Raw genomic sequence first — 25,228 nt, 5'->3', positions numbered from 1 at the left:
ATTATGGCCTATGACTATGAGGTGTGCCCCTTAAGGCTTTCAAAAGAGTTGCCTGGGAAAATTAAAGGCAAGACTTGGTTCTGAAGGACAGTTCCCTACTTTAATATTTGGGCCTTGACAACTTGTGTCGGGGCTTTCTCTTGAATGGGACCATGGTGGCCAGAGAGGATTCAGCCTCTCCTGTTCTGTTCCATTGACTCTAGACTCATTCTGGCCACTTCCCAGAATCTTGCCTTTGCAATAGGGACCAAGCTTTGGCTATTTCCTGTAATCCTCCAGGATCTATGTATTAGCAGTGGCATTTTCCCCTGTCCCACTCTGGTTTTGACTTCTTTGTTCCTCTTTTAGAACTAAGAGCTACAAAAGTTTTTTTGTCTGTCTGTTTTGTTTTTTGCTATGCTGGAATCTTGAGATAGGGCAGATTAAGACACTTGTACATTGTTTTTTGCAATATAATAAAGACTTGATTGACGGTGTGGTGGTTGGGATGGGGTAAAGGAGGTGGATTCAAGAAATGTTATGAAAGTAGAAGTGACAAGAATCAAATAATAGTGCTGAGTTTTGAACCTGTGTGAATTCAGATGCTTTTAAAAGGGCCAGAAGATACTTTTCTTATTTTTACAAAGTTGAACTGAAGCTAAGTGTTGTGGACAGAGCTCTCATGGAGGTTTCTTTTAACTTCAGTGATGATTACCCTGAAGGGTATTAAGACCAGCCTGGTCAAGTAAATTGCACCAGCCCAAGGCCCAGTACAGGCTGTAATACTTAAGTAGGATTAGAAGAAATATGCCTGTGCCCAAAATGCTGGTACAAGAAAATGTGGAAGAAGCCCTTTGTGGTTCTAGTCTTTATATTATTGAGTAACTTCCTTTTAGAGAAATACCTGGCAGTGTGTTTCAAAAACAATTTAGGCAAGAGAATATGATACTCAATTGCAGAGGGTGGAGAGGAAGGTAATACAATACTTAAGAATCTTGAGAACTGTGGAAACAAGCTGGGTTAAGCAGAGATTATTTTATGTGGTGCCTGTGGGCTGATCCACTTATTTGAATGCCCTTATGGTGGGATATTAAATAATAGTAATAATAGTCAAAATTTATTGAGTATCTAAAGTGTCTGATACTGCTCTAGGTACTTTTTAACCTGAAGAATATCCCATTGAATACTTATAAGGCACTGTGAAAATGAGTGTCTTATAATCCCCATTTTATAAGTGACAAAATTGAGGCTCACACATTTTTCACAGAACTAGAAGAAATAATCCTAAAATTCATATGGAACCATAAAAGACCCAGAATTGCCAAGGCAATCCCTAGGAAAAAAAGAACAAATCAGGAGGCATAACCCGCCCAGACTTCAGAAAATACTACTAAGCTACAGTAATCAAAACAGTGTGGTATTAGAATAAAAACAGACAAATGAATCAACGGAGCAGAATAGAGAGTCCAGAAAGAAACCCACACACCTATGGTCAATTAATTTTTGACAAAGGAGGCAAGAATATACACTAGGGAAAAGACAGTTTCTTCATCAGGTGGTGCTGAGAAAATTGGACTGCTGCATGTAAATCAATGGAGTTAGAACACACCCTCTCACCATTCACAAAAATAAAACTCAAAATGGCTGAAGACTTAAACATAAGACATGATACCATAAAACTACTAGAAGAGAACATGGGCAAAACATTCTCTGACATAAATCATACCAATGTTTTCTTAGGACAGTCTCCCGCACTGCTCTCAGTTGCTCAGTTGTGTCCGACTCTGCAAGCCCATGGACTATAGCCCACCAGGCTCCTCTGTCCATGGAATTTCCTAGGCAAGAATACTGGAGTGGGTTGCTAATTCCTTCTCCAGGGGATCTTCTGGACCCAGGGATTGAACCAGTGTCTCTTGCGTCTCCTGCATTGGCAGGCAGATTCTTTACCACTGTGCCACCTGGGAAGCCCCAAAGCAATACAAATAAAAACAAAAATAAACAAATGGGACCTAATCAAAGTTGCAAACCTTTGCACAGCAAAGGAAACCATAAACAAAGCAAAAAGACAACCTACAGAATGGGAGAAAATATTTCAAATGATGCAACTGACAAGTGTTTAATTTCCAAAATATACAAATAGCTCATACAATTCAACAATGAGAAAACAGACAGTCCTACCCCAAAATGGGCAGAAGACCTAAATAAGCATTTCTCTAAAGAAAACATACAGATGGCCAATAGACACATGAAGATACTCAACATTTCTCTAATTATTAGAGAAATGCAAATTAAAACTACAAACAGGTACCACCTCACACCAGTCAGAATGACCATGGTTAAACAGTCTACAGATAAAAAATGCTTGAGAGGATGTGGAGAGAAAGAGAACCCTCCTATATACTGTTGGTGGGAATATAAGTTAGTGTAGCCACTGTGGGTCCATTGACAGATGAATGGATAAAAATACAGTACGGCTATACAATGGAGTATTACTCAGCCATTAAAAAGAATGAAATAATGTCATTTGCTGCAAAATGGATGGACCTAGAGATTATCATGCTAGGTGAAATAAATCAGAAAGAGGAAGACAAATAGCATACAATATCAGTTATATTTGAAATCTAAAATAAGAAAAGTGAACCTATTTATGAAACAGAAGCAGAATCACAGACATAGAGTACTGATTGGTGGTTGCCAAGGGGAAGGTGCTTGGGAAAGGGATGGGGTGGGAGGTCGGGGTTAATAGGTGTAGGCTTTTATATATGGAATGAATAAGCTATAAGGTCCTACTGTATGGCATAGAGAACTATGTTCAATATCCTATGATAAACCATAATGGAAAAGAATAATAAAAAGAATGTATGCAGCCATGAAATTAAAAGATGCTCCTTGGAAGGAAAGCTATGACAAACCTAGACAGTGTATTAAAAAACAAAGACATCACTTTGCCGACAAAGGCCCATATAGTCAGAGCTATGGTTTTTCCAGTAGTCATGTACAGAAGTGAGAGTTGGACATAAAGAAGGCTGAGCACCAAAGAATTGATGCTTTCCAGTTGTGGTGATGGAGAGGACTCTTGAGAGTCCCTTGGACAGGAAGGAGATCACACTGGTCAGTCCTAAGTGAAATCAGTCCTGAACATTCACTGAAAGGACTGATGCTGAAGTTGAAGCTCCAGTATTGTGGCCACCTGATGTCAAGAGCCAGCTCATTGGAAAAGACCCTGATGCTGGGAAAGATTGAAGGCAAAAAGTGAAGAAGGTGGCAGAGGATGAGATGGCTGGATAGCATTAGTGACTCAATGGACATGAATTTGAGCAAACTCCAGAAGATAGTGAAGGACTGGGAAGCCCAGCATGCTGCAGTCCATGAGGTTACAAAAAGTTGGACATGACTTAGTGACTGAACAGCCCAACAACAGTATATGCATAACTGAATCACTTTTCTGTACAGCAATAATTGACATTGTAAATAAACTATATTTCAATTTTAAAAATTTAGGCTCAGAGTGGGGAACTCAATGTAATACATATACTAACTTGCCTTTTCACTTTGGCTCATTAAGGCTAATGTTTGATTTATTTGGTTTTAATTCATGTTGCACTGAGAGCCTCTTACATGCTAGTAAGCATTCCTGAAACATCTGTGAAAATGTAGGTTATGTTTGTCCTGAGCTTTCAGTGAGTAGGATAGTGGTTTTGTAAGCAACAGGGCAGGTCCATGTTAAAGAGTTAACAGTAGACAACTTGCTTTTGACTTCATTCCTTGGTTCAGCTTAAGGACCTTCCCTGGGTGGTTAGCTTGAGTTCTTCATCAGTTTAATTACTAGGGATTACTGAGCACTTTCTATGTGCCAAATGCAGTGCTGAGCACTTTACTGAGTTATTTCATGTAGTTATGACCACACTGTGAGACTGTTACTCTTGTTTTTAATCGAAGTACAGTTAATTTACAATGCTGTATTAGTTTCAGGTGTGCAGTAAAGTGATTCAGTATTTTTGCAGATTATATTCCATTATAGGTTATTATAAGATAATGGGTGTAATTCACTCTGCTATACAGTATATCCTTGTTGCTTATCTATTTTACATATAGTGGTTTGTATCTATTAATTCCATACCCCTAATTTGTCATTTTCCTTTCCCTCTCTCCTTTGACAACCACAAGCTTGTGTTTTATGTCTCTGAGTCTATTTCTGTGTTGCATATACATTCATCTGTGTTACTTTTTAGATTCCACATATAAGTGGTATCATACAGTATTTGTCAGCCTGACATTTCATTAAGCATGATATTCTCTAGCTCCATACGCATTCTTACAAATGGCAATATTTCATGTTTAATGGTTGAGTAATGTAACACCTTAATTCATGAGAATGTTACTCTTACTGGCTTCATTTTATATGAGGGGAAGAAACTGGTGTGAAGTCTTACTACTCGTAAGTAGCAGAGATACGATTCATCCCTTATCTAACTTCAGAATCCATCCTAACTACAGTGTTATTTTGCCCCAACTCTAGGCTTTTCTCAAATTGTCAAGATCCCTACACCAGGCATTCTTTTATTTGGGTTTAGATCAGCTGAATCTAAAATCTAGATACATTTTGGGAATAGCTTTTAAGTTATTTTCCTTCTAGAATTTGTGATGTTATTAGCTGTTTTGTTCACATGTGGAAACAGTCAATAGGTTAATTACCCTCAAAAGCTGTGATCCCTTTTTATGAGTACTCCCTCCTTGGTCACTGCTGTGTGGATTGCACCATATGCAGATATTCAAGTTGCAGAAGTGTTTTTCTCCTGTGTTGGAAGGGATCAGAGACATTGTAGCATCTCAGTAGAAACAGAATATCCTTGAGGGAGGTTTGGTGATGTGGCAGGATATCAGGTTTCAAGGTTCTGTAGAACTCATCATACAATGACATCCATCTTCTTTTATTTAAATCCAAGTGCTTGCAAGCATACAAAAATTCGCATCAGAAATTAACCAGCTGTTCTGCTAGACTAAACAGTGGTTACGTGGACCTAATGGCCAACTTTTGTTATTCATTTATACGTTTCAGTGAGGTGAGACATCCTCATTGTGGGAATTCTCAAAGATGCCCCACGCCTATACAAGGAAATTATAGACAAGTATATAGAATTTTCCTTCTTATGCACTGCATAAAAGCTAATAAAATAATGACCAATTAGATACTTAAAAGCCTGAGCATAAGAGAGTATTATGCAAATACTGATTAATAGTAATACCATAAACTCACAGAGCAAGGAAAAGCATGCCTGATTGAAATTATAGGAGCTTTTATTTGCATTTCTACAGAACCTATTATTAGTAGGTCTCAAGGCACCTTCAGATCAGATCAGATCAGTCGCTCAGTCGTGTCCGACTCTTTGCAACCCCATGAATCGCAGCACGCCAGGCCTCCCTGTCCATCACCAACTCAAGTAGTAATTATTAAAGCTCATGAATACAACCAGAAAATGTCATTTTATTGAGAGAATAAGTGAGAATTCCCCTTTACCTCATATATATTATGAGACCTAAATGCCTGGGCTACAGAAGGACTTTCCATATAGAGAGGATGAGTTTGAGCCAGCTCCGGGAGATGGTGAAGGACAGGGGAGTCTAGTGTGCTGCCGTCATGGGGTCACAGAGTTGGACTTGACTGAGCGACTGAACAACAGCAACTCATACACTTGTGGGTGTTTGGGGCAATGATTCCATAGGCATAGAAATTGGCAAGTGTGGATTCATAGTTCTCATATTGAGTATCTTTATCTGCGTGGTTATAACCCTTCACTTAGTTTTGAAATTTTACATGCATAATAGCTCTAAACAAATGTTGCCTGTATGTTTTACTATTTCTCTGTTGACTATAATATCAAATTTGAAAACAAAAACTATGCCAGGTTCACATGAAAGCCTTTTAAAATATTTTGGAATATTATATCAGATTTACTTTTCTCAAACTAACATTTCATTCCAAGGACTAACAGCTGGTAAGCACAGTCAGTGGGACCTATATTTATTTCTGTTCTCAGTGGGAAGTGCTTGAAAGGTTGTGAGGATTTCTTATCTGCTTCAGAATGCTCCTTTGTTCTTCCTCCCCTATTTTTCCTTCTCCTTTCCTGCAGTTTGGTTGCCCAGGTTGGAAAAGCTCAAGAGCATTCCAGGGCCTAACTCTCCCTCTCCCTCCATCTCCAGTCCTCAACCTCCCCTGCCCCGGCCCCCGACATGATTAATCTTCAGCTTTATTTTCTTCTGGTGCTGAGAGATCATATTGTAGTTATCAGTCTTAGTTTTCAGACAGCTGTACTTCCATGGTTATATTTCACTGTCACATAGATTCCAAGAAGAGTGTGGACTAGTGAGCACCTTCTCTTATAGTTACGACACTGGAGCCCAGAGAGAATGAGTGACACCCACGGTCATACAGCTGGTTCACTTCTCTGTCTTCTAGAATTGGGACCAGAATTCAGGTCTCAAGATTCCTAAGCCAAAAGTTGCCCCATGGTAATTATATAATTCTTTGAATCACAAAAAAACTTTTAGACCAGAGACATAGGGGCAAAACTAGAAGAAATAGTTTGTTGATTTTATCCAGGGCTGTGGATCCTCAGGACTAGAAGTGGAGCCTCAGGATCTGGGGGGTAAAGAAATGGAGTGATGTGTGTCCAGAGCTGAAATGTTGGAGCCTGGGACTGTGGTATTGCTGTGCAGGAGATGTTGAATGACTTAAAGTAGAGGATAATGAAGAGCAAGGTGATGGGGAGAACAGGGTGAGGTAGAATGGTGGTTGTAGAAGAACTGGGAGGATGGTTGAGTGTGTGGTCATGACAATGGGCTGTTGATATAAAGTGGAGCAAGTTGGTTACTGGATAGATGGTCCTCGGGGACCCTGAAGTCACTCAGGGTGATGCCAGCAGGAAGGAATCGATAAAGGTATCTAAGTTCTCAGGCACTGTGGGGAAATAACAAATCCCTAGAAAGCAGAGGTGTGGGGAACCTTGAGGGGGTATTTATAGAATTATGGAGATATGTGTCTAGTCTCTGACAGATGATACATTTCTAAATTCTGATTTTCATATTTTTTCAGGGAAAACTGAGGCAGCCATCAAAAACTTCAGTCCCTATTACAGTCGCCAGTACTCCGTGGCTTTCTGCAACCACGTACGCAGTGAAGTAGAGCAGCAAAGAGATTCAACATCACAATTTTTGAAGACCAAGGTAACCCATGGACATTTGGTTTCCATATTTCTCCCACTAAGAATGGTTTATAGCTCATGATGTTTCTGAAATAAACAATAATTGGTGTGACAGTTTAAAAAATCTGTTCTCAAATCGTGCTCAAAAAACTATTTGCCTGGAAGTTAGAACATATGATTTCTTGTTGATGGTGCAATCCATATAAAAAAGAAAACAAGCATGATTTCGATTTTATCATCTTTTCCCACACTGATGCTTTGATGTCAGGAAATCTGACTTGCTCTGATGAAGTTCAGTACAAAAAAAGTCATAATTTCAATGCCTCATACTTCTGGCATTTTTATTTTGGTCATTGATCAAATGTGATTTTTATCTTCTAAACTGTAGTTTATTTCTCCTTTGCTCCATTATTATAATTATCCACAGCCTAAACACATATTTATTAATACTATGTGCCAGGCCCTGGGGCTTCCCAGGTGGCGCTAGTGGTAAAGAGCCTGCCTGCCATTGCAGGAGACAAGAGACATGGGTTTGGGAAGATGCCCTGGAAGAGGGCATGGCAGCCCACTTCAGTATTTTTGCCTGAATCTCATGGACAGAAGAGCCTGGCAGGCTAGAGTCCATAGGTTTGCAAAGAATCAGACATGACTGAAGCAACTTGGCATGCATGCTTGCTCGCCAGGCCCTATCCTAAGTACTGGAGAACAAGACAGATTTTCTGCTTTCCTGTTAATATTCAAATAGAAGAAAGACAATAAATAAATAAATGAATATCAGGTGATATCAGGTAATAAGAAATGCTATCAAGTAAAACAAAGCAGGAGTCATGAATATTTCGGAGAAGCCTTTTGTGGAGATGACATTTGAGCAGAAACTAGAGTGAAATAAAAGAATAGGCTGTGTGAGTATCTGTGGAAAGAGTGCTCCAAGCACATGGAACAAAATTGCAAAGATTTTGCTGCAGTTAAAAGCGCAGCAGGAAGGCTGGTGTCTTGAGAGCCATGTGAGCAAGGGAGGAGAGTTGAAAAAGGAATACAGAGTGACTAATAGAAGCCAGATCATATAGGACCATAGACCACAATAAAGGTTTTTATTTTAAGTGTGGTGGGAAGTTATTGGAGGGTATGGAATACAGAGTGACTTATAACTTTAAGTGATCTCTCTGGGTTTTCTCTAGAGAATAGACTACAGGGCGGGACATGAGAGGGAACTGGAAACTGGCAAGAAAGACACTGTAGCAGTCCAAGAGAAGGATGATGGCAAATTGGACTAGGGTGGTGATGGAAGTTGTTGTGAGAAGACTCCAAGTCAGAGCTGACTGAACTTGCGGATGGGTTGGATCTGAGAGAACAGAAGAAGAGAGAAATTAGTGATGACAGCTTTCAGCCTGAGCAAATAAGCAGTTAGACCTGTCTTTTACTCAGGAGACTCAGAGGTGAACGGGGATCCTAAGTTCACTTTTGTCCATGTTATGTTTAAGATACTTATTTGACATGCACCTGTGGAAATATTGAAATAGATAGTTAAATGCTCTGATCTGGAGCTCAGTGGAGAGGTTGAGGCTAGAGAATAGAAATTTGGGATTTCTTAGCTCCTAACTGCTATTAAAGTCATGGGACATAATCAAGGGAAAGTGTAAACAGAATAGGAGAGGTTCCATGACCAAGTTCTGGCCCCTTCAACATTTGGAGATCAGAAAAAGGAGAAGATTCCAGCAAGATGGACTGAAAAAAAAATAGCCTGTGGAGTAGGAAAAAAAAAATCAGGGAAGTGCAATGTGCCTGAGACAAATAAAGAAGGGATTTCAAGAAAGGACGAATGATAAATGGGTCCAATACTGCTGCAAGTTGACCAAGAGATTTAGTGGCATGGGTTTGCAGAGATAACTGATTGTCATCGCCATAAAGCAGTTATTGAAAAAATTTAGGGAGTTTGATAAAAGTGAAAATTCTGGTCCACATCCCCAGAGATTCTTATATAATAAATCTAGGGTGAGCCCATATGTTTAACAAGCATATCAGTTGATTTAAGTGGCCCAGTTTTAAGAAGTGCTGTGCGTAACAACTATAAAGTTATGCTTATATATGGTTTCAGTCTCATTTAAAGAGGAGAGTGAGGGCCTCTTTTACATGTTAAGGAGTCCAGGTAGGAGAGTATTTCATCATCTGTCTCAATACCTTGAAATTTACCTTAGAAATTTCATCCCTGAGTGGATTTTTAAAAAGATGAGCATATCTATCTTTTCTGTATGCTTCGTGTAAATTTTGCTTGAAAATGGAGAGACATTTCTAAAGGGATTATGATTTTCTTTCATTAAGATATAGTTGGCTTACAATATTGTGTTAAAGGCACTACAGTTTTTTCTCTTTCTTAATTCATGTTTTAATTGGAGGAAAATTGCTTTACAGTGTTGTGTTGGTTTCTGCCTTACAACAATGTGAATCAGCCATAATTACACATATATCCTGTTCATCTTGAACCTCCTCCCCTTCCCCTCATCCCTCCTCTCTAAGTCATCACAGAGCACCAGGTTGAGCTCCCTGTGTTACACAGCAACTTCTCACCAGCTCTCTGTTTTATGGGGCTTCCCTGGTGGCTCATATGGTAAAGAATCTGCCTGCAGTGCAGGCGACCTGGTCGATCCCTGGGTCGGGAAGATCCCCTTTACACATGATAGTGAATATATGTCGGTGCTACTTTCTCCATTTGTCCCACTCTCTCCCTCCCCCACTGTGTCCACAAGTCCATTCTCTACATCTGTGTCTCCATTCCTTCCCTGAAAATCCGGTCATCAATTTTTCTAGATTCCATGAAAGAATGAATTTGAGTCCGTTCTAGTGAGGTGGATGAACTCAGAGCCTGTCTCACAGAGTGAAGTAAGTCAGAAAGAGAGGCACTATAGTTTATGTAAAGTCAGTGACACATGAAAGACAAGAGGCCCATTCCTATATTTTGAGATAATACATGAGGCAGGATGAGAATTAGCCCTTACACAGTTAGACCAATAGAGACCTGTCTAGGAACCTAACAGGGACTTCCCTAATCACCAGCATGCTGCTAAGTCACTTCAGTCGTGTCCGACTCTGTGCAACCCCATAGACGGCGGCCCACCAGGCTACCCCGTCCCTGGGATTCTCCAGGCAAGAATACTGGAGTGGGTTGCCATTTCCTTCTCCAATGCATGAAAGGGAAAAGTGAAAGTGAAGTCGCTCAGTCGTGTCCCACTCTTCGTGACCCCATGGTCTGCAGCCTACCAGGCTCCTCCGTCCATGGGATTTTCCAGGCAAGAGTACTGGAGTGGGGTGCCATTGCCTTCTCCAATCACCAGCATAATTAATGCAAAATCCACCGTGGCGGATTCATGTTGATGTATGGCAAAACCAATACAATATTGTAAAGTTATTAGCCTCCAATTAAAATAAAAAATATATATATAATAAAAAAATTAAAATAAAAAAAAAACCTTTAAATTGAAGAAGTAGAATGAAGGTTTGCTGCCTTGCCTGCTTGTTCTTTAACCAGAGAGCAAGCACGATCTCTTTGAGGAGCTTGGAGGTAGGTGAAGTTTTATAGCCTGGGTCCCCAGAGCTTTGCGTTTGGGAAAACCCCTGAGCACAAACTATTGAGGCAGCCACTGAAGGTTGACAAATAGGGGAACAGCCTGTGAACGCCCCTGTGTTTTCAGGAATTAACCCTGAGGCATATTCAGGATGCTGGGATAGATGTTCACAACTTACAGCTAACCACCTGTCTCCCTCTCTTCCACAGAGTGTATGAAGAATTTATTAAGTACCACACATATGCAAGGCATAACCTTGCTACTATAATCCCTTCTCCCATTTGCTTCTGTTCTTGGAGGATAATGGAGGGAATGCAGATTACAAAGTTATCAAGAAGACAAATATTTGCATTTGGTCAGGAGAAGTAGGAATGGGAAATGTGGAGGGAAGTGGGGGAAACAATTTCCTGAGTATCTAAGCACAAGATAGTTTCCAAAAATATTCCTTGAAATACCATGAATAGACAGTGGATATATGCCCTCTTTTGTCGTCATGGTTAATTGTATTCATCTTCTTTAAGCCGCCGCTGGAGCCTGGAACTGTTTTGTATGAAGGAGAACTGTTACAGTTTGCTGAAGACATAAAGAAATGGAGAGAGAGATACGTTGTGGTTAAAAATGACTTTGCTGTGGAAAGCTACGAGAACAGAGAGGTAAGACATTCCTCGTTGCTGCTGGCTCTTGCAGTGCTCTTAAATGTTGTCTGGGTCGATTGGCATGCCCTATTCCTTGAGACTGACTGATTCAATGAGCACTAACGGATTCAGGTATTCATTTCCGTCAACAGATCCTTACTGTGGGTTATAGTAGGTTCTAGGTGTATAGCTGTAGAGCACACAGATGCTTGCAGTCTGGCGGGCAAGATAGACTTTGAACAAGTAATTACACTGAGTGTGAACATGGAAGGTTCTACTGAGTGACCAGTGCAGGAACCTTTCCCTATAATCACTGGGCTTCGAGGACTGTCCCAGCCACCTCCGACAGCTCTCCCTCTCTGCTCTGTGTCTCTGCGTCTTCCCAGTCTTAAGCCTCCTATGTCGCTGAAGAATTATTTATTAAGATTGTGTTTGGATTTGTATGGGTTCCTAAAAATTCAGAACATTTCACACACTTTATTCCATTTATACTTACAGACTTTTTCATTAGCTTTTCCCTGCTTATCTCATTCTTTTCCTTGTTTGTAAAATGTGGAGAAAGCGAGGTAACTTATGTAAAGTGCCTAGCATCTGAGAGGACCTCAGATTTTATTGGCTTTCATGTCTTTCCCCATCAAGGGTGGTAATGTGGTATAGATGAAAGAACACTGGGCAGAGAATTTGGAAAACTAAAGTTGAGCTCTGGCCTCCATTAAACTAGAGTGTGAGGCTGAGTGATCCCACTGATTCCTTCTAGATCTCATACAGTACACATATTCAGAGAGTCAGTCAATAGATTCTCAAGTTCCCTTTGAAATGAATAGTGACTATTTATGGATTAAAGACAGTCACCAATTTAAAACTCTACTTTCTTGACTCTAAGTTCAAAACTAGTCAAGACATCCTCTACAGATACTCTTGAGTAATCACCTCTGATGCTAAACCGTTAGGAAGAGGCTTCAGGCTGACAATATGTTTCCTTCCCATTTCTGATGGAAAACAGAAATAACGTAGAATGCAGACGTATTATGCCACTTCCCAGGCATACTCATACTGCTTTCTTGAGTAGTCTTACTCTTTCTAACCTTCATTAAGTAAATAGCTTCTTTGGTTTCTCTATTTTAGGATTTTATTCAACATTTGATTTGCTCTTTGAAGCAAATGATCAACAGTGCAAATAATAATGATAATTACAACAAATCACTTTATAGTTCATGTGTCCCACTACATCATCCTCTCAGGGAAGCTTAAGAAGAGGCAGTGCAGCGTAATGGTTAATATTTTGCACTTTGAACCACACCTTTACCAGTTTCTAGATATATGTGTCCTTGCATAAGTTATTAATCTCCGTGAACCTCAGTTTTCTCATCTGTAAAGTGGTAAGCATGATTCTTTCATCATGATGTTGTTGTGAGGATAAACACATGAACGCACTGAAGCCCTTAGCGTATGGCCAAGTGCTAGCAGAGCCCAATATAGACCAGTTGTTGGTATGACAACTAGCTGATGTGGAGGAAACACTCATGAACTCACTCTTGTATTTATTAAGGTTTTCATCACATTTGGCACTAACTGAAGTTTCATTTTGAATCAAATTTTGTTTTTTTTCCCTTTTTCATTTTAAGGTTAAAACTTGCTCCCTTAGCTTACAGTTTATGAACTATATTGCTTTCTTTGCTTTGCTCATCATTTTCAAGTGAACTTGTTCTGGTTGCTAAGATATGGTCACTGAGTTTGGTAATAACCAAATTTTTTTTTAACTTGGAAAAAATGCCCATGCAGTGTGCCATAGTCCCTCAAAGTTTTAATGATATCCTGTTTATTAATTACAAAAGGATTTTTTTTTAATTACACCTAAGATGGAACTCCTGAGCGGTCCAGTGGTTAGGACTCCAGGCTTCCACCGTAGGACTGCAGGGGCCATGGGTTCAATCCCTGTTCAGGAAACTAAGATCCTGTATGTCACACAGTACAGCCAAAAAAAAAAAAAAAAAAAAAAAGCTTACACCTAAAAGTTATAAATTAAATATTTATAAATTACCAATTCTTTTATCAAGAATCCAGTTTTGGCTGGTAATTGAACAGGAAAAAAAAATGAGCATTCTTATTTTCATTCTCAGTTCCTGCTTCCTGGGGCTGGATTTCATCACCTTCTCACCACTGGGTCATTGACAAGTTATTTAACCTCTTTGAGTTTCACTTTTCTCATTGATAAAATGGAGATAATGTCTAATTCACAATGCTGTTTTGAGAGTTAAATAATATAACATATAATGTCTTTAAAAACCTAGATTAGATAACACAGTTCAGATTTGAGGCCAGTCTGAATCAAACTGTTCCTAAACTTTCTCCATATCACGCCGTTTTCAAATCTTCTCTCATTTGCTGTGGGTCCTGATATGCTTGAGCAGTTGATTAGTGGTTCTTACAAAAATGAAAACAGCCTTCTTAGACACACAGGAGTTTGTTTTGTTTGGGTTTCTTCAACCACTATCTTATTGATGCAGAATATGTTATTGCTACTCTGATTTTGTAGCCATTATTAACATTATTTTAGGTATTCCCAAGAGAACCACCATGCCAGACTTTAGGTCCCACAGTTTTATGGTTTCAGTTCTCATCTTGGTTGTAGCTTGTTAGTCTCACAATTTTCCCTTGACTTATGCCCTCCCATCAGAGCACATACTTACATTTTATCTTATCTGTATGTCTCCATGAGTATATGTTTAACCAACTACTTCACTGCTTTCATGATGCTTTGCAATTCTGTTGTTTCCCAAACAGCAGAGCGTTTTGTCTGCTGACCAGAATTGTTCAGATGTCATGATATTATAATTCCATCCTAAACCATTTTGGAGAAGGCAATGGCACCCCACTCCAGTACTCCTGCCTGGAAAATCCCATAGATGGAGGAGCCTGGTAGGCTGCAGTCCATAGGGTCGCTAGGAGTCGGACATGACTGAGCGACTTCACTTTCACTTTTCACTTTCATGCATTGGAGAAGGAAATGGCAACCCACTCCACTATTCTTGCCTGGAGAATCCCAGGGATGGGGGAGCCTATTGGGCTGCCGTCTATGGGGTCGCACAGAGTCGGACACAACTGAAGCGACTTAGCAGCAAACCATTTTACTGAAAAACAGCCTCATGTATGAGGGCATATTTTATCATTGTTACATTTTTATGCTTTTGGTAAAAATCCTTAGCAGCCATAATTGCACCTGCATGTCCCACAGTCTCATTAGTCATCAGTCTCCAAGTATTTTGTGCTGTAAATATCTGTATGTGTCATCATTCTTATGGTTATTAGAATGATTCAGGTGCTAGCATCTGAAATAATAAGTGTAGTGCTGAATTTCTAGAAGTTACTGAGATTACATTTCTCTCCTTTGAGACGTATCTACAGTGAATATCCCTGAGATTAAAGACTCTGATTTATCATCTTGTGACCATTACACAAAAGTACTGAAGTACCTACAAGTAGCAAGTATGTAAACATTTTTTTCACCTTAGCTCCGGAAGGCACCATGACCCATGTCAGGTCAAGTAAAGCTCTACCCTGACAGAAGCAATTGCTCTAGTCTAGAGCTGGTCCTATGATCTTGCAAAAAAAAAGCGACATTAATCAAAACAGCATGTTATTGCACAAAAACAAACATATGGCTCAATGGAATAGAATAGAGAGCCCAGAAATAAACCCACAGACTACAATCAATTAATCTTCAACAAAGGAGGAAAGAAAGTGGAGAAAAGACGGTCTCAACTCTTTGTGACCCCACAGACTGTAGCACACCAGGCTCCTCTATTCTCTACTGTCTCCCAGAGTTGTCTCAAATTCATGTCCACTGAGTCGGTGATGCTATCTAACCATCTCATCCTCTGCCACCCCCTTCTCATTTTCCCTAAATCATTCCCAGCATCAAGGTCTTTTCCAATGAGTTGGCTCTTAGTATCAGATGGCCAAGGTATTGGAGCTTCAGCTTCAGTATCAGTCCCTCCAGTGAATCAGTTCAGTTCAGTCACTCAGTCGAGTCCGACTCTTTGCGACCCCATGAATTGCAGCACGCCAGGCCTCCCTGTCCATCACCAACTCCCGGAGTTCACTCAAACTCATGTCCATCGAGTCAGTGATGTCATCCAGCCATCTCATCCTCTGTCATCCCCTTCTCCTCCTGCCCCCAATCCCTCCCAGCATCAGGGTCTTTACAAATGAGTCAACTCTTCACATGAGGTGGCCAAAGTATTGGAGTTTCAGCTTTAGCGTAAGTCCTTCCAATGAACACCCAGGACTGATCTCCTTTAGGATGGATTGGTTGGATCTCCTTGCAGTCCAAGGGGCTCTCAAGAGTCTTCTCCAACACCACAGTTCAAAAGCATCAATTCTTTGGTGCTCAGCTTTCTTCACAGTCCAACTCTCACATCCATACATGACCACTGGAAAAACCATAGCCTTGAATAGACGAACCTTTGTTGGCAAAGTAATGTCTCTGCTTTTGAATATGCTGTCTAGGTTGGTCATAACTTTCCTTCCAAGGAGTAAGCGTCTTTTAATTTCATGGCTGCAATCACCATCTGCAGTGATTTTGGAGCCCCCAAAAATAAAGTCTGACACTGTTTCCACTGTTTCCCCATCTATTTCCCATGAAGTGATGGGACCAGAGGCCATGATCTTAGTTTTCCGAATGTTGAGCTTTAAGCCAACTTTTTCACTCTCCTTTTTCACTTTCATCAAGAGGCTTTTTAGTTCCTCTTCACTTTCTGCCATAAGGGTGGTGTCATCTGCATATCTGAGGTTATTGATATTTCTCCCAGCAATCTTGATTCCAGCTTGTGCTTCTTTCAGCCCAGCGTTTCTTATGATGTACTCTGCATAGAAGTTAAATACGCAGGGTGACAATATACAGCCTTGACATACTCCTTTTCCTATTTGCAACCAGTCTGTTGTTCCATGTCCAGTTCTAACTGTTGTTTCCTGACCTGCATATAGGTTTCTCAAGAGGCAGGTCAGGTGGTCTGGTATTCCCATCTCTTGAAGAATTTTCCACAGTTGATTGTGATCCACACAGTCAAAGGCTTTGGCATAATCAATAAAGCAGAAATAGATGTTTTTCTGGAACTCTCTTGCTTTTTTGATGACCCAGCGGATGTTGGCAATTTGATATCTGATTCCTCTGCCTTTTCTAACACCAGCTTGAACATCTGGAAGTTCACAGTTCACATATTGCTAAAGCCTGGCTTGGAGAATTTTGAGCATTACTTTACTAGAATGTGAGATGAGTGCAGTTGTGTGGTAGTTTGAGCATTCTTGGCATTGCCTTTCTTTGGGATTGGAATGAAACTGACTTTTTCCAGTCCTGTGGCCACTGCTGAGTTCTCCAAATTTGCTGGCATATTGAGTGCAGCACTTTCACAGCATCATCTTTCAGGATTTGAAATAGCTCAACTGGAATTCCATCACCTCCACTAGCTTTGTTCGTAGTGATGCTTTCTAAGGCCCACTTGACTTCACATTCCAGGATGTCTGGCTCTAGGTGAGTGATCACACCATCGTGATTATCTTGGTCATGAAGATCTTTTTTGTACAGTTCTCCTGTGTATTCTTTCCACCTCTTCTTAATATCTTCTGCTTCTGTTAGGTCCATAGCATTGCTGTCTTTATTGAGCCCATCTTTGCATGAAATGTTCCCTTGGTATCTCTAATTTTCTTGAAGAGATCTCTAGTCTTTTCCATTCTGTTGTTTTCCTCTATTTCTTTGCATTGATCGCTGAGGAAGGCTTTCTTATCTCTCCTTGCTATTCTTTGGAACTCTGCATTCAGATGCTTATATCTTTCCTTGTCTCCTTTGCTTTTCGCTTCTCTTCTTTTCACAGCTATTTGTAAGGCCCCCCAGACAGCCATTTTGCTTTTTTGCATTTCTTTTCCATGGGGATGGTCTTGATCCCTGTCTCCTGTACAGTGTCACGAACCTCTGTCCATAGTTCATCAGGCACTCTGTCAGATCTAGGCTCTTAAATCTATTTCTCACTTGCACTGTATAATCATAAGGGATTTGATTTAGGTCATACCTGAATGGTCTAGTGGTTTTCCCTACTTTCTTCAATTTAAGTCTGAATTTGGCAATAAGGAGTTCATGATCTGAGCCACAGTCAGCTCCTGGTCTTGTTTTTGCTGACTGTATAGAGCTTCTCCATCTTTGGCTGCAAAGAATATAATCAGTCTGATTTTGGTGTTGACCATCTGGTGATGTTCTCTTGTGTTGTTGGAAGAGGGTGTTTGCTATGACCAGTGTGTTCTCTTGGCAAAACTCTATTAGCCTTTGCTCTGCTTCATTCCGTATTCCAAGGCCAAATTTGCCTGTTACTCCAAGTGTTTCTTGACTTCCTACTTTTGCATTCCAGTCCCCTATAATGAAAAGGACATCTTTTTTGGATGTTAGTTCTAAAAGGTCTTATAGGTCTTCATAGAACCGTTCAACTTCAGCTTCTTCAGCATTACTGGTTGGGGCAAAGGCTTGGATTACTGTGATATTGAATGGTTTCCCTTGGAAACGAACCGAGATCATTCTGTCATTTTTGAGATTGCATCCAAGTACTGCATTTTGGACTCTTTTGTTGACCATGATGGCTACTCCACTTCTTCTAAGGGATTCCTGCCCACAGTAGTAGATATAATGGTCATCTGAGTTAAATTCACCCATTCCAGTCCATCTTAGTTCACTGATTCCTAGAATGTCGACGTTCATTCTTGCCGTCTCCTGTTTGACCACTTCCAATTTGCCTTGATTCATGGACCTGACATTCCAGGTTCCTATGCAATATTGCTCTTTACAGCATCGGACCTTGCTTCCATCACCAGTCACATCCACAACTGGGTATTATTTTTGCTTTGGCTCCATCCCTTCATTCTTTCTGGAGTTATTTCTCCACTGATCTCCAGTAGCGTATTGGGCACCTACTGACCCGGGGAGTTCCTCTTTCAGTATCCTATTATTTTTCATACTGTTCATGGGGTTCTCAAGGCAAGAATACTGAAGTAGTTTATTCAGTGGTTTATTCCAGTGAATATTCAGGGTTAATTTCCTTTAGGATTGACTGGTTTTATCTGCTTGCAGTTCAAGGGACTCTCAAAAGTCTTCTCCAGCACCATAATTTGAAAGCATGAATTCTTCAGTGTTCAGCCTTCTTTATGATCCAATTCTCACATCTGTACATTACTACTGGAAAAACCATAGCTTTGACTATGCAGATCTTTGTTGGCAAAGTGATATCTCTGCTTTTAAATATGCTGTCTAGGTTTGTCGTAACTTTCCTTTGAAGGAGCAAGTGTCTTTGAATTTCATGGTTGCAGTCACAGTCTGCAGTGATTTTGGAGCTCAAGAAAATAAAATCAGTCACTGCTTCCACTTCCCCCCCTTTATTAATATTTGCCATAAAGTGATGAGACCAGATGCTATGATCTTAGTTTTTTGAAGGTTGAGTTTCAAACCCACTTTTTCACTCTTTTGTTTAACCTTCATTAAAGGCTCTTTAGTTCCTCTTCACTTTATGCCATAGAGTGGTATCATCTGCATATCTGAGGTTACTGATATTTCTCCCGGCAATCTTGATTCCAGCTTGTGCTTCATCCAGCTTGGCATTTCACAGGGTGTACTCTGAATATAAGTTAAATAAGCAGGGTGACAATATACAACCTTCTTGTACTCTTTTCCCAATTTGGAACCAGTCCATTGTTCCGTGTCCAGTTCTAAGGGTTGCTTCTTGACCTGCATACAGATTTCTCAGGAAGCAGGTCAGGTGGTCTGGTATTCCCATCTCTTGAAGAATTTTCCACATTTTGCTGTGACCCATACAACCAAAGCATAGTCAGTGAAGCAGAAGTAGATATTTTTCTGGAATTTTCTTGCTTTTTCTATTATCCAATGAATGTTAGCAATTTGGTCTCTGATTCCTCTGCCTTTTTCAAACCCACCTTGTAAATCTGGAAGTTCTCAGTTCATTTACTGCTGAAGCTGAACTTGAAGGATTTTGAGCATAACCTTACTAGCTCGTGACATGAGCACAATTGTGCAGTAATTTGAGCATTCTTTGGCATTGCCTTTTTTTGGGGTTGGAATGAAATCTGTCCTTTTCCAGTCCAGTGGCCACTGCTGAGCTTTCCATATTTGCTGACATACTGAGTGCAGCACTTTAACAGCATTATCTTTTAGGATTTGAAATAGCTCAGCTGGAATTCCATCACCTCCACTAGCTTTGTTATTAGTAATGCTTCTTAAGGCCCACGTTACTTTACACTCCAGGATGTCTGGCTCTAGGTGAGTGACCATACCATCATGCTTATCCAGGTCATTAAGATTGTTATTGTGTAGTTCTTCTGTGTATTCCTGCCACTGCTTCTTAATATCTTCTGCTTCTGTTAGGTCCTTGCCATTTCTGTCCTTTATCGTGTCCATCCTTGCTTGAAATGCTCCCTTGATATCTCCAGTTTTCTTGACAAGATCTCTAGTCTTTCCCATTCTGTTGTTTTCATCTATTTCTTTGCACTGTTGATGTAAGAAGGCCTTCTTATCTCTCCTTGTTATTCTCTGGAACTCTGCATTCAGTTGGGTATGTTTTCCCCTTTTTCCCTTGCCTTTCACTTCTCTTCTCTTCTCAGCTATTTGTAAGGCCTCCTCAGACAACTATTTTGTCTTCTGACATTTCTCTTTCTTTGGAATGGCTTTAGTCACTGCCTCCTGTACAATGTTATGAACCTCTCTCTATAGTTCTTCAGGCACTCTGTCTGCCAGATTTAATTCCTTTGTCACCTCCACTGTATGATCATAAAGGATTTGATTTAGGTCATACCTGAATGGTCAAGTGGTTTTCTCTAGTTTCTTCAATTGAACCCTAAATTTTGCAGTAAGGAGTTTATGACCTAAGCCACAGTCAGCTCCAGGTCTTTCTTTTGCTGACTGTGTAGAGATTCTCCATCTCCAGCTGCAAAGAATATAATCAATCTGATTTTGGTATTGACCATCTGCTGATGTCCATGTGTAGAGTTGTCTCTTTTGTTGTTGGAAGAGGGTGTTTGCTGTGACCAGTGTGTTCTGTCGACAAAACTGTTAGCCTTTCTGCTTCATTTTGTACTCCAAGGCAACACTTGCCTGTTACTCCAGGTATCTCTTGACTTCCCTTTTTGCATCCCAATCCCCTATGATGAAAAGGAAATCTTTTTTGTTATTTACAAGGTTTATAGGTCTTCATAGAACCATTTATCTTCTCCAGCATTAGTGGTTGGGCATAGACTTGGATTACGGTGTTGTTGAATGATTTGCCTTGGAAATGAACTGAGGTCATTCTGTCATTTTTGAGATTGCACTGAAGTACTGTATTTTGGACTCTTGTTGACTACGATGGCTACTCCATTTCTTCTAAGGGATTCTTGCCCACAGTAGTAGATATAATGGTCATCTGAGTTAAATTCACCCATTCCAGTCCATTTTAGTTCACTGATTCCTAATATATCAGTGTTCACTTTTGCTATCTCCTGCTTGACCATGTCCAATTTACCTTAATTCATGGACCTAACATTCCAGGTTCCTATGCAATATTGTTCTCTACAGCGTTGGATTTCACTTTCACTATCAGATGCATCCAACACCGAGTGTCCTTTCTGCTTGGCCCAGCCACTTCATTCTTTCTGGAGTTATTTCTCCACTCTTCTCCAGTAGCATATTGGACACCTTCTGACCTGGGGCTTCATCTTCTGGTGTCATAGTTTTTTGCCTTTTCATACTGTTCATGGTGTTCTCATGGCAAGAATACTGGAGTGGTTTGCCATTCCCTTCTCCAGTGAACCACATCTTGTTAGAGCTCTCCACTATGACCTGTCCATCTCGGGTGGCCTTGCATGGCATGGCTCTTAGCTTTATTGAGTTATTTAAGCCTCTTTTCCATGACAAGGCTGTGATCCATGAAATCAACTATACTTCAGTTTAAAAAAAAAAAAGGGAAAAAAATTTTAAGATTTAAAAAAAGGAAAAAAGGGCTGGGATTGGTTGACTCCTGACCTAAAATGCCCAGGACACAGGCCCAGCTTCAGGTGCAGTTGGATTCATGGCTCCAGTGATATCAGAACTCAGTTTGTTCTTTCTTCCATCTGAAATCTTTGCCTTCATTCAGCCTAGCTTCCTTACCAGGCCCAAATCTCCATGGTCAGAAACCTTCAGACTTCTCCACAGTAACAAGATGGCAGCCCAGTGTCCTGTCCTCACCTCCTCTCAGAGCTGAGGCTTTTTGTCAGCCTTGCTTGCAAGTCCTGAAGCTCACTCTGATTGGACTGAATCAGGTCATGTGATCATTCCTGACCCAATCGCTGCATCCAGGATATAACCAGTGGAAAGTGTAAGAACCTTTCTTGCTGACCCTAACACTCACTCTGATTGGACATGCTGAGGTCATGTGCCCTTCCCTGTCCCAATCACTACAGCCAGAACATATCTAGTGAAAAGTATAAGAGCCTTTTTTTCTTTTTTGGTCCTAGAGCAAGTCCTAATGTTTACTATGACAGAGGCTTCTGGTGCAAAATATAATTTTTGTATAAATGGCTCTTACTCAATGATATGGTGTCTGGGTTTGTCTATTTCTAATATTCCTGATATTTCCCAAAAATCCAGTGAGGAAAAAGTCCACTCATTTTTTGCCTTTCCTTTCTTAGGCCTATCAGAAAGGAGCTCCCCCTAAAAGCCGAATTCTTCCAGCTGGTGGCAAGGTGCTAACCTCAGAAGATGAATACAATTTATTATCTGATCGGCATTTCCCAGACCCTATTGGTGAGTTACTGAGCGTTCCTTCCCAAGACAGAATTCCTAAACATGTTCTGTTTAGTTAGACCAGTGCTTCTCAAGGGTGAGGGTGGGGGGATTTCACTCTCCAGGGACAGTTGGCTGTATCTGGAGATATTCTTGGTCATCACAACTTGGGAGGAAGGTGCAATAGACTTTTAATGAATCGAGGCCAGTAATTCTTGCTAAATGTCCTGCAATGCACTGAACTGTTTTTGACATTGAAGAATTATCTGGCATTAAATACCAATAGGCCACAGTTGAGGAACCCTGGGCTAGACACACATTCTCCATAGGCAAATGGAAGATATAATTTCTCTAATTCGGGTAAACCTTGTACCACTTCTATTACTTTAAATCATATTTGGTAGTACGCAAGTCAGTCACTGTGTTCCTAGCATATAGAAAATGTACTGTTTGTCAGATATCTTGAAGCTTTGGAGTATATTGCAAGCTTTATACAGGACAGCAAAAATAAATATGTTGGGCCCAGTCTGTGAAATGTACAATCCCATCTTTCAGTAAAACCTGTCAGAAAACGTTATTTTTCTAATTTTAGGATGATTTGCAATAAAATATCCTAAGTCAACAAAATACTTTTAGTAGGCATTAGGCATTAGAGTAACTCTTACATACTGTGTAAAAAAACCATTGCATTAATTAGCATATCTATAAATAATAGCTGAATACTGCTATAGAAAGAGCGCTGAACTGAGAATTTAAAGACTGGATTTTCATCTGGTTCTGTGACACTTATCAAGCATTTTCCTTAGCCATTGCTGAACCTCTTTGAATTCTGTTTCTCCCGACTCTAGGGACTTGAAATTGAAAATCTAGAAGGTTATTACCAACTCTAACATACTTTCATTCTCATTCATTTCACTTTTTCCATGCCGAGAGTGTAAGGAATAATATACAGACCAAATAGAGCACTTCATAGAGATTCATGAACTGTGGATAATGTAATAACTCCATCTGGCTTTGTGTAAATCAAAGCACACAATAATTACTTAGGTTCTTGAAGAGAGTCCTGGTTCTTATTAATAGGTGTAATCATTTCACTGGAATTTATGGGGAAAAATGTAAAATAATTTTATCAGTTGTTATTTCAGTGCAGAATGCTTAGTGTAGTGTTTTTAATAACACTATTATAGGATTAGTACATGAACCATAAACCTAGATTAACAAACTCTTACTAAGTAATTCAAGCTAAAACAACACTTTATGTGTACTATATGTATTATTATATTTTCTTTTAATGTCTACTTACATGTTATCTAGGCTCTGGAGCTGCTCCTAGAAATGGGGATACCAACATGTTGACTCTTTAGTTCAGTTCAGTTCAGTCGCTCAGTTGTGTCCGACTCTTTGCGACCCCATGAATCGCAGCATGCCAGGCCTCCCTGTCCATCACCAACTCCACACTTTAGAACCTCTTAAAAGAACTTTCCAATGAAATCAGTCAGAGCAGATAATAACATTAATTGATTTATTGTTGAGATCAAATCAGAAGGAATGAAAAGGAATAAAAAACACAAGGCCTGGGTGACTACTGCCACTTGACCCAGAACTTCAGAATGGGTATTTCAGTGACTCTTTATTTTATTATTATTTTTCTTTCTTTATTTTTTTTAAACTTTCAGTGACTCTTTAAATTGTATGTTGTGGCCTTCTCAGTTTTAAAAATAGAATATTCTATAGGAGATCATTTGTGATATCCTTGTAACTCAACTCAGAAAAAATGCAGACTGGAAAAAATGGCATCTGGAAAATTATTGTAAGAGGTTAAGTAAATTATAACTAGAGAACAATAGAAATGAATTTCATGGGGCTTGCTAAAGCTTTGAAACGTAAAGGGTGAATGTTGCTTTCAATTGTTTGTACAATATTGTGACATCTTGGAAAGGGCAAGGAGTGTTGTTTCACAAACTGTGATTGCTGTGTGATTCTAATTTTATTGAAAAGAACAGAGGCACCATCAAGATTGGAGGAATTAACTTCACTTGAGAAAAAGCACTAAAGGGTTTATCAATATAGGTCTTCTTTACACAGTAGTTGGCCAAAACTTAGTGGCGTTGGCAAACCAAACTGCAGTGGAGGCTGGAAATGTAGTCTTTAGTCTATAAAGACACTTGCTAAACTCAAAATCAGGGATGTTATTAGAAAGAGGAGAGGATAGAAATGTGTTACAGCCGGAGGTCTCTGCTACAGTATTCAATCATTTATTCATTTGTTGGCATTCATATGCTGATTCATTCCTTGGTATTTTGCTTGGGACTGGTGGGCTCAAGATTGTGCTCCCAACATGTTCAGCTTTATTAAGTTCAGAAATGGAACTCCCATGTATGCCCCAGGAAATCTATTCTATATCTAAACCAACCTCAGCTTGCCGGTAGCAGGAGTCTGTTCTGCAGCTTTCCTCATGGTTATGATCCATTTCTTGGTATGCCCAGTGCTTTCAGTTGCCTCTTAGTAGGTCCCTCTCCCCTTGCTTCCCGTGAGATAGTGCCCATTATGTGGGCAGGGAGCCCAGAATTCATTTTTCCTTCTGCTTGTTTTCTACGACTCTAGAAACAAGCTGGGGCTCATTTAAATGAATGCAATATCATAGAAATGGAATGCATGGAGAGGAATAAAGTTTAGACAGGAGATCTGAGTAATTGTATGGCTCAACTTGAATTTCTTGGAATTGATTTTGAAGAAAGGGCTGAAAGTTCTATTGTTTAAGGCTTTAAAAATTTCCTAGGACCACATAACATATTTATTCATTTAACAAACTGTAGTACAACATCTACTAGCTTTGTATGCTATGAGTTGAGCATGCAGAGATATGTACAATGGAGCCTCCACCCTCAAGGAGCTCCAGGGCAATGGTTCTGCTTCTGGGGAGAATTAATTGGAGGTGGTTGTTGTTTAGTCGCTCAGTCGTGTCCAACTCTAGCCTGCCAGGTTCCTCTGTCCATGGGATTCTCCAGGCAAGAATACTGGAGTGGATTGCCATTTCCTTCTCCTGGGGATCTTCCCAACCCA

General features: G+C 40.0%; 1 protein-coding gene across 1 annotated transcript in view; it reads left to right on the top strand.

Annotated features, from left to right (window-relative positions):
* NIBAN1 (niban apoptosis regulator 1) overlaps nucleotides 1-25,228 on the top strand; it is a 188,273-nt gene that overhangs the window by 69,636 nt on the left and 93,409 nt on the right. The window contains exons 2-4 of the mRNA XM_055582930.1: nucleotides 7,073-7,203; nucleotides 11,263-11,394; nucleotides 22,072-22,186. Of these exons, the coding sequence (XP_055438905.1) occupies nucleotides 7,073-7,203; nucleotides 11,263-11,394; nucleotides 22,072-22,186 (378 nt within the window). The remainder of the gene's footprint in view (nucleotides 1-7,072; nucleotides 7,204-11,262; nucleotides 11,395-22,071; nucleotides 22,187-25,228) is intronic.

Source organism: Bubalus kerabau, chromosome 5 (genome assembly GCF_029407905.1).
Source record: "Bubalus kerabau isolate K-KA32 ecotype Philippines breed swamp buffalo chromosome 5, PCC_UOA_SB_1v2, whole genome shotgun sequence".
Classification (NCBI taxonomy): domain Eukaryota; kingdom Metazoa; phylum Chordata; class Mammalia; order Artiodactyla; family Bovidae; genus Bubalus; species Bubalus kerabau.
The sequence above is the reverse complement of the archived record's forward strand: the minus strand, read 5'-3'. Positions and strand labels throughout refer to the sequence as shown.